This window comes from Mya arenaria, chromosome 9, assembly GCF_026914265.1.
Source record: "Mya arenaria isolate MELC-2E11 chromosome 9, ASM2691426v1".
Lineage (NCBI taxonomy): Eukaryota > Metazoa > Mollusca > Bivalvia > Myida > Myidae > Mya > Mya arenaria.
This window is the reverse complement of record NC_069130.1, coordinates 50,795,254-50,805,823: the sequence shown is the minus strand read 5'-3', so window position 1 is coordinate 50,805,823 and position 10,570 is coordinate 50,795,254. Positions and strand designations below refer to the sequence as shown.

The 10,570-nt window shown below is 34.9% G+C and overlaps 1 protein-coding gene across 1 annotated transcript; it reads right to left on the bottom strand.

Moving 5' to 3' along the window:
* Nucleotides 1-2,839: 2,839 nt before the first annotated feature.
* Nucleotides 2,840-6,198, bottom strand: LOC128246147 (putative nuclease HARBI1). Its single transcript, XM_052964342.1, has 5 exons — nt 5,670-6,198; nt 4,988-5,123; nt 4,416-4,566; nt 4,108-4,249; nt 2,840-2,973 (listed from the first exon to the last, which is right to left on the bottom strand). The coding sequence occupies exons 1-5, from the start codon at nt 6,196-6,198 to the stop codon at nt 2,840-2,842; spliced, it is 1,092 nt and encodes a 363-aa protein (XP_052820302.1).
* Between the last annotated feature and the right edge of the window lie 4,372 nt (nt 6,199-10,570).

Genomic DNA, 10,570 nt, shown 5'->3' with positions numbered 1-10,570 from the left:
AGGTTGAAAAATAAAATGCTTAAATATGATATGCTTGATATAATGGTAGACTGTCATGATTATATTAAAGTGAAAACTATTCAATTTCATTTGTAAACAGAAAATGACAATATACCTCATACAATAGTTTGAATAGTATATTATATAGACATCGGTATTAATCATAAAATGGTAAGCCCACATGTGAATATCATAGTATTACGAAGATCTAACGAAAGTTCACAAGAAATATTCTCATGTTCATCTCTGACAACAGCACAGATATTATATGTTATGCGCAAACGTTTTTTTCTTGTGGCGGTAGATGATTTCATTTACTGAATCATCTGGCTGCTAGCAAAACTGATATTACGCTTTATGTAAAAGTAATGTAATTTATAACATAGCAGGACAACAATATTTATATTACTGATTTTATCATATCGGGGAATAATACTACAATCGCACTGATACATACACTTTTATCATTGAAAAAGTTACGGCATAAGACCTTTATCAGTACATTACAATAGCAATTCACGCATTGAAAATCGGTTTATCTGGCATAATATTAGGGCCGCCTTCTCTGACATTACATTGTATCTGATAATATTAACATATGTTTTATCATATCGGATAGAAAGATTCGTTTAAATTTGTTTGCTACTGCTCCACAAATGCCTAAACCTTTGATGCAGTATGGATTAAGTTCCGTCTTCCCTGTAGCATACAAATAATACATCAAACGATTAGTCACGGCCGTCAAATATAATGTTATATACGAACATGAATAATATATAAACTATTTCAATATGGTTTTGCTTTTTAATTTTTTTCACAATTCTTCAATTAATATCATACAGTTAACTTCGCATTAAATGTATGGTGATAAGAAGTTGATAAAAAATATCAGGTAGCAAAACACTGTTTTAATTTAATCGACGTCTACCGCACTTGGTCCCTACTGATAATTGCTATATTTTTAGACAGTAGAGCGCATAATACAGTAATCAAAAAAGGAAACAACGGTTACTACGAGATCAGGGATATTTCTATATGAATTGAGATACGCATTTAAATCATTATTATCTTATCTCGGTAAACAGCTAACGGAAACGTATCAAATTGTACAATTAGCCATGGTGTCATTCTCTTCACCATACTTATTGTTGATATGATCAATTTGTTTTGTTCATATGCAAATTAGAGTTATTGGGATTTACCATGTTAAATATTTACTTTATTGTCCAGGGGCCGGTTGCTCAAAACCTCTGTTAAATATAACGCTACGTTACCTTAATAGTCCGTTAAATCCTTAACGGAGCGTAAGATAACGCTCCGTTAAAATCCTGTTGCTTAAAGAGACTTAACGCTGCCGTTAAATTACGTCAGCGTTAAGTCCATAACGCCAGTGTTTAATCCTTAACAGGCTGTTAATTTTTTACTTCCTGTCCCATAATGCATCATTCTCCTTCCAAGATGGCTGACTTGTCTTCTGCAAAAAAAAAGAGAAAAACAAACTTTAATAAAAATGAAGTTTTGATGTTAGAGGAACTTATGAGTGTAGAAGAAACTAGAGAGCTACTTAGCTCTAGCTTCAGTAACAAGGTTACAAATCAGAAAAAAAAGAAGAATGGCAGCGAATTGCTGGAATAATTTCCTCTTTGGGCTATGCCATAAGATCTGCAGAAGAAGTATCAAACAAATGGCAGTATATATGAAGAATTGCAAAGGAAGAGGTGACAAGGTGAAAATATATGTTTAATCTTAGATATATAGAATACTGCAAAATAATAAATAATACCAAATGTCATCTTTAAAACAAACAAGATATTGTGATGTTGATAATTCCACTGGTGTGTTATGTTGTTTTCATTTGAAGATTTTCGCAGCACACAAAATCATTAGAAATTTTTTGTTACTAAACTGTAAGTAAAGTTATTGGTCCTGGAATAATAAATTTTTCTTAAAATTACAGTGAAAAGCTGCAGAGACGCGAGAGTGGTAGGGGCCTGGCAAGTCTAAAGGTTGCATCGGAGCAATCACAGAGGATTGTCTCTGTTCATGGCAATGCAAGCTTCAGCGGCATAACAGGAGGGACGGACACTGACGAAATGGTTTGAACTTTTGCAGTGTATGTGTTTGAATAATGTACGATTACTAATTAAATACTGCTATATGGAAAACCCAATGTTCTAAAAATAAACGTACATCATGTTGCTATTAATAGAAATATATTATTACTGAAAAGCATTGACGAATAAGTGAAATTTTACTCTTCAAAGCTGCTTAAACATAAGCATAAACATTAACACGTACCTGTTATTCCATTCACGGTAATCACCATTTTTTGTCAGTTTTATAGAAACACGATCACATGGCAAGATCAAGCATTTAACTCCCAAGAATAAATATCGCAAAGAAAACTATACCAAGAATTGAATTGCGACGCAGTGACTTCCCTTTACGAGCTGTTGCAAAGTGACACAATATTAATAGGAATTCATTTACATTGTTACTTAATTTAATTGGAAACTAGATTTTGTCATGTACAATCGTTATATACATACAACTTAGTTACAAGTGTATATATATATTATACATTTAGTCGACTTTCAAAAGCATGTCAATGGCATGATAAATCGATAGTCATTAACTGTCAATTGACTTTTCTGTCTTTCTTGTTGGTAAATTTTGAAAGAAGTCAAAACGTACTTTAATTCTATGTTCTTTAATACAGATTGTTAGAAACTTATTATGAAATAAGTTATATGATTTCTTCAATATACAATGTTGTTGTGTTGTTCCTTTCTCTTGAAATTAACGTCAACTTATGCTATTTAATTGCAGATGGTTTGAGCTATATTGCTAACATCCCATCAGTGGTCCCACAGGAGGGAGAGGAGCCCTCTGATCTCGAGCCAACATGCCCAACTGAAGTGAAACAGGACCCCTGCACCTCGAGCTTACGGGCAACGTTTGCAGGGAGAGCTTCTGTGTTAGTTTATCATTTTCAGTAATATGGTTATTTGTTCTCTACACAAAATAATATATTTACTAACGTGTAACTGTCAAAGTGTAAACCGGCTTTTGTGTTGATATGGAATGCGTATACGAACCAAGTTTACGTCAGCTTCTAGAATATCCATTTAACAGTTTTTACTTAACCTTGTATTAATAATTGCATTTTCTGATTTTATGTTTGCAGACCAAAGCGGAAGAATCACCTAAGCGAGGAGGTTGCCGAGTAGTAAATTCGTTTCTTCAAATCTCAGGTGGCATTGTCAGAGAAGAAGGTATAAACATCATTTATAAAATCAATTTCCTATTATTTTTATTGTTTTCGTGATTGTTGCAGCTAATTATTATTATTTTAAAGTAATATAATTAGAACTGGAAGTGTAGTAGTACTAGTTTGATTACTAGTGGTAGCAGTAGTAGTAGTCGTAGTAGTAGCAAAAACAGCAGTAGTAGCAGCAGCAGCAGTAGCATTAGTAGAAGTAGTAGCATCAGGAGCAGTAACAGCAGCAGGAGTAGTACCATCATCAGCAGTAGCAGTAGGTAAAGTAGTATTAGTAGTATCAGTAGCATTATTGTTATTATTATTATTATTATTATTATTATTATCATTATTATTATTATTATTATTATTATTATTATTATCATAATTATAATTAATGTTATTATTATCATTCTTATTATTATTATTAAATAATTTAGTAATAATAATCTTTTTCAGCAAAAGCTGGTTGAGACACAGCAACGGGTACTAGAGAAATATGAGAGGCGTATGGAAAACGAGGACGTTGACTCTTTCATAAAAAGCCAATTTTTCAATTAAATTAAATTTAATTGTATTGTATTGTAAATAGATATGTAAAAATGAAAACGAACAAAACAAACTGTTAAAGCTATTCTTTATTACAGCATGATGATGATGATGATGATGATGATTATGATGATGATGTAAACTTGATGATGTGAACATGATGATGATGATGATGATGATGATGATGATGATGATGATTATCTGAACATGATGATGTGAGCATGATGATGATGATGATGATGATGATGTTGATTAAAAGTAACTGTTAACAATAAAATCCCGTGTCGCTGTTCCAGTACCAACATCATCCTGCACATTATTATCAATGTTTTGTATGACATCTACATCATCTACCTCTGGCATATTAAACATGACTGCTACATTATGTAGAACTGCACAGGCTGTAGCTATGCGACAGGCCTTGTCTGGACTTAGTCTGATCTGAAATAAAAATAAATAAAAAGTAATCATAGCAAATTTTTTAATATCATCACATATCATAAAGGCGAACAGTAAAGTTAAAAATGAAAGCAGTCACTTTATGCGCTTAAACTATAGAATGAACAAACTTAGTCCGAGTATTCAAAAAACATATGCAAGAAAGTACCTCACTGTGCAACACGTGGAAGCGCCGCTTGAGCCTACCAAAGGCCCTTTCTATGCAAACCCGGGTTCTAGTATGGGCTAGCTGGTACCTCTCCTTGGCAGGAGTATCAGCGTTCATAAACGGCGTCATGAGGAATGGCCGTAAAGGATACCTGTGGCGGGGAATAAAAACAATTTCATAATAAAATTGACCAAAAAAACAACAACGTCCCGATGTTACAATCTTGTAATCATACGGGTGTGTGTAAGATTGTTTATACTCGCCCTCGGGCCTTGCTCATTCAGCGATTGCTCCCTTAAGAATATTAGTCATTTCAATTTTTGGAGCATGCTGTGCACAGACAGAATGTAACCCTGGTTTGAGCTACCCTGGTTCTTTAACGTGCATCAGTGTATAGCACTGACCCCCATTTAACGTCCCTCCCGCGAGACGATTAGTACGTTTAGTGATGCGACCGCGAATAAAAACATGCGACCCCTTGATTGAAAGTGAAGTGTTTATAATTAACAACTAGACCACGGTTCAGCTACGAATTTCATCTGATGACATCATGCTTTGTATATGCTACTTACCCACTATCTCCAAGAAGCACCCCATCTTCAAGACATTGATTGTCTCTTTGTAGCCTGTTGGACAGCCCTGATGTCCTGAACACGTGTGCATCATGGCACGAGCCCAGCCAACTGGCGTTGACACTTGTGAACAATCCTGGGAAAATAATGATTCAGTTATTTACCAATTAGCTTAACAGCACGTTCAGTCTTACAATTTTATGACATGATTATAAACAACATTCGCATTTGTTTTTATCATCAATTCAATTCAAACATTTATTGCATGAAGGCCTCCAGCCCATATCATCAGGGACGGTTCCTTAATGTTCTTTAATGTACAATCAAAAATGTAAAGTTTATTTGTGTCGATGTCGGGGGAGAGAGGGAGCACTAAGAGCTGGATGTCCCAACTAAAACCCCTCAATCATCAAATTGAGCCATCCCTGCGTATGGTTAGGTTAGAGTGGTAAACTGTATTAAGTTTAATGAAAAACATTTAGGGGACCATTTGTAAAACTTTCTATGATAATTGTCACATTCTGACCAAACCGAATATGCCCTTTATTGATCGATAATCGGGGTGAATTTCAGATTTTATGACCGTTTCGGTCTAAGAAGAGTTGACAAAAATTATTTGATAAAGCGTTTACAAGAAAAGGATCTTAAGAATGTTTATGGTAAAATTTCAATCATTTTTTACCTTCATGATCGCAAACTGCCTGCATGTTGATACTATGATAGCCTTTTCGGTTGACATAAGCTGGCTCATCAACAGAAGGGGCCTGGATACGGATGTGTGTCCCGTCAACGCACCCCACTACGTGAGGGAAGCCTGCCGATGTGAAAAATCCGCTCTTCACTCTATTCTTCTCTTCGCCGGAAGGCCATACAATGAATCGTTTCATTCTTTTGCAAATAATATCTGTCACGTGGGTTACCACACGAGAAACTGTTGATTTGTGGTAACCCATGCTGTCTCCTATAACATTGAAAAACGCCCCTGTGGCGAGGAACCGAAGGGTTATAAGAACCATCTGTCGCACACTGAGGGCTCTGTTCCCTTGAGTGTCTCTTTTTATGTCATCCTTCAAGATATCCTCCAAAAATGCTACGCCATCATTTGTGAAACGATACCTCTCGTGCATTTCCCCATCATCAAGATGCTGAACATGAGGAGTATGTCTATACTGACGCTGTTTCCATACATTTGGTAAAAATACAGCTGCCATGGTAAAGCTGCCGTTAACTTTAATCGAGGTTCTTATCTCAATTAATTTTAACGGTCAGTTCCACCGTTAACTCCATCGTTAAAACTTAACATTTCTTTGAGCAACAGAAAATTAACGCCATGTTGAAATTTAACGGACCGTTAGCTGTTTAACGGTCCGTTAAGCCTAACGGAGGTTTTGAGCAACCGGCCCCAGGTGTTCAAATGGATACGCGTTCATTGTTATGAAATTATATAACAAAATTAATTTATTGAGTGTAATGATCAATGTTTGACTTCCCTCTAACTTACCGCGCGCGCCTTGTGATCGTAATGTAAAACACATGCAACTGTATACAATTGTATATGTGATAAATTTGATTGCCAAAATCAAAAGGAATATTTTATTCTGAACTTACTCTGCATGTTTACAAAAATATTATTTTGTTTGTTACCATTGGTGCGTGTTGAAAAAAAATCCGAAGCCAAAAGACGGAATAAATAACAAAAATAACTCTTTTAGAGACGACTGTAATAGAAAGACTTGTTGGTACACATCCTAATAGAGTTTCCATAACATTGTTTGTAATTCAAATAAATAGTGACATATTCATACATACAACAAGATTGATCAATTCATTTCCTCACAAAATTGATATGTCCCGTGGAGTGAGTGATTGGATTTAACCGTATGAAAGAAATACCTCCGATGAGATTCTGCTTGAATGTAATGTAATTAACAACTGGAATACTATACTGTAATAAAAACGCACAGTTGTTTATGTGTCATTGTTGTATGACGACAACGGACGTCGTATAGATTCAACTAGATTCATGTTCTTAATTCAAGAAATAATATTGTTCAATTACTGCACTGTTTACTTTCGTATAATATTTTCTATACAAATATTTGTTCACTTCTAAGGGCATAAGGGTATTATTCACTTTGCGGGTTTTGATTGAAGAAGAGCGACGTCATGATTTATTGTATGGTGCATGGTGTTCTAAACACTGCGATAGACTCTTAAGCAGACTAAACATGCTGAAAAAAAAGAGTTACGGTCGAGTTTTGAATTTTACGCGATCATTCGGAAAAAGACACGGAGCGAGCCTTCAGTTGATTTAGAAATGTTTACATTAACACTTCATTCCTTAACGATGGTTGTTGTTTATCAATTTCACTTTATTTCTGTATAAAGTGCAATGGCATTTCCCATCGAAATCGCGTGCGTTTGTTCGATACTTCTGTTCTGTCATTGGGCGCAATAATATTAATGTGCGGGGCATATTTACTATGGAACTATTTTTCACAATGAAGTCGTAGTAAAATTATTGGCAACATGCAAAACGTTAATTTGCAGTAAAGCAGTTAAAACAAAATAAGCAACGATAATTTGATTGATTTTAATGTATATGATTTCATGATGGATAGAACAGTTGAATCAATATTAAATTACAATGATGACGACTTATTTCGGAATTTGGAATTGACATTTGGTAAAAATAAAGCATCTTTATAAACGTTAATTCAATTCTTTGTCTAATGATATAAGTGGATAATTTGAATGTTCGAATTACCACCATAAAAGGTCTGAAAGCACTTCGAGGCACCAATAATGACAAAGTCGGTGACGACTGTCCTTTCTTAACACGGTCTTTGTTTCTCAATACGCCTGGGGCAACTGTCGCTGGCGAAAATGGTGCAACCAGAAATACAATTATCCCAAATACCGATGTGGTAGATATGGTTGTGTGATGTGCAGTAGATGTAACTTGGATGGAAATGGTGGTGGATATGGTGTTTGATACGGTGGTGGATGTAGTGGACGATATTTAGGCGGATTCGAAGGCGGATATGGAGTTGGCATGTGCGGAGACGGAGGTGTATATTGAGTTTGTAGTGGCGGAAACGGACCTGAATACGGTAAGAAACATGGCTTTAAGCATCAACTATTTTGAAAAAACTATATATGATAATCACTGGAATGTATCAATTCAGACCGTTGACCGATTGTTCTTCGTTGGGCATCATATTGAAAGGAGAAATCAGTAAATCCGCAAACTGAACTGATTTTAGTTACAGCTTCGATCTGTTTACACAATTTATAAAATTGCAATGGATATATTTTAGCTCCATCATGGTTACACTATTAAAAACTTTACTTTTCACTGAAACCATTTAAATACTTTTATTTGGAAATGAGCCATTCATTATCAAATAAGACGACTGGTAAGAGACTGAATGTCAATGAATTGAAATATTCCCTTCCTCTGGGCGGTTAAGGAGGTTACGGTGGCGGTTATAGTGGAGGTTGCGGTGGTTTGGGTGGAGTTTATGGTGGTAGTGGCGGTTATTGCCGTCGCTTTGGATGGTGCAAGAGTTATTGCAAAAGTTTTTAATAAGTTAGTATATGAATAATAAAACGGTTTTCCATGTTTTCCTTAAACTTTCGGTAAGTAGGGTAACGGAGCTATTTACACTTTTCGATAGCGATTTTCGAGTTGTTGCTTTCACGGGCTTTGGCTATAAAGGGGATGTTGCAAGTACATGTGAACCGTCTATACCTAAACCTTACTAAGTATGACATCAACATTAAACCGTCTCCAACTATCTAAAGCGACATCAAAGGAAAACAACCTTAGGTATCATTACTTCAATGATGATTCCATTTTCATTTAAATCATGCCATTTTTGTATGCGGGCAAATTTTCACGGACTTTTGAATGGTGATGAAGCCACGATGATTCGATGCTTCAAAACCTTCAAATGCAATGGAACTTGTTAAAGGAGAGTTAGGGAGAGGTAATGACGACTTATTGAAAATAGAGCGGGTTACATCGGCTTGCGTCCTGCGGGCGATGCACGCAGATAAAATAGTTCCTTGAAAATATAGAAAATAAACATATAAATAAGGAACTATTATATCTGCGCATTCAGTGTTGTATGAAATTAGGTTACGATAGCTGTTCTAATCTACCCACCGTTGAGAACAACGAGAGAAAGAAACAAGAGAAAATGCTCTTGAATAATCTACTTATTTTAGCAGAAATGAAAATTTAAATAAATGTAAATATAAGTATTAAAATTCCACATGTTGCATTTTATTGGGGTATGGTATGCAATGGGGCTGTTCAAAATGGGTGGAGTCCGAAATATGATGCACTGTGAGGATTTTCCAGATGTCAAAATCAAAGGATATTGATGTTTGACTCACGAAATTTAAATTTGTTTTGTGATGATTCTCATATCTTTAAAGTCATGACTCAAACTAACTTAGAGGGGGTTTTAGGCTTCAGTGATATATAAATAATCAGTCGGAGAACGTATTGATATGGAGCATGTTTTAATTTTGCATTATAAGTGTCCAAACTAACATTTCGAGTTTATGAACGCAGTTAAACAGTATAATAGAAATTAAAATAACCAATGTTACCACGGTCTGACTGGTAGCTCCTATATACATAGCTATATAAACGTGCTTTCTTCATATTTCAAAATATATTTTGAGGGATGCATATAAATGTTATATTAATAGGTGCGGGGTTAGGAAAGTATAAAGACAAGATATTAGTATTACAATGCATAACCTTATTCGTTACCCCGTCATAGAAGCCCTTCATCTTTTCTTTGGATCTGTAATTTCTGTATTTGTCGTAACAAAGTAAAGATGCAGTTCAGAGCGATACTGCACACCTTCTTTTTTGCATCGAATATGGGTAATAAAGCATCATTATATTGTAATACCAGATTTATCTGATAATGTTGATTTGACCTACATGAACTTCAAAGCATTTAACTTTACTTCAAATAGTATTGAAACTTTTGTTTTTGTCTTAAGAAGTTTATTGAACTCCCACATCGAAATAAATTATAACTGCAGGCTTTTCCTCATGGTGGTTATATCTTTTTTTCTTTCTTTCGATTAAAAGAAGCCCTATTGCAACTGTCATGGTGCTGGCAACATTCTTTGATTTTTTATACGATTGGCACACGTTTTTGGCAGGCCTCTATATAAATCATCCTTTTTTAATATATTATATTTGTGGTTGAATCTCGTTCATTTTCAGGCATTTTGTCCTGTTAAAAGTAATTTAAAAAAAACGTTATATTGCCTCCGGAATTTCCCACTGATACCATTGTTCATGAAGAAATATGTTTTAAGTTGCATCGGGTTAACTATAAATGCTCTTAAAAAGATGTTGTGGAAATTAGTATAGTAATCGTTGATGGCAACTCTTTCATAACAAGTCAACAGTTGGTACTTAGTTCTCAACAACACTATCGGTTTTTGAAATAATTAAAGCGTATCACGTGTATAAATCGGAACGCTACCATATAAATATTACAAAGGCTTGTTAAACTATTTCATCGATTCAAAATAGTAGTTAAATGC

What these genes read in the sequence shown, in the direction of transcription:
- LOC128246147 (XM_052964342.1), bottom strand. Translation starts at nt 6,198, where the DNA reads ATGGCAGCTGTATTTTTACCAAATGTATGGAAACAGCGTCAGTATAGA. An exon ending in GGCAGTTTGCGATCATGAAG is followed by an intron (nt 5,124 to 5,669) that starts GTAAAAAATGAT and finishes TTATTTTCCCAG; the next exon opens with GATTGTTCACAAGTGTCAAC. An exon ending in TCCACGTGTTGCACAGTGAG is followed by an intron (nt 4,250 to 4,415) that starts GTACTTTCTTGC and finishes TTTTTATTTCAG; the next exon opens with ATCAGACTAAGTCCAGACAA.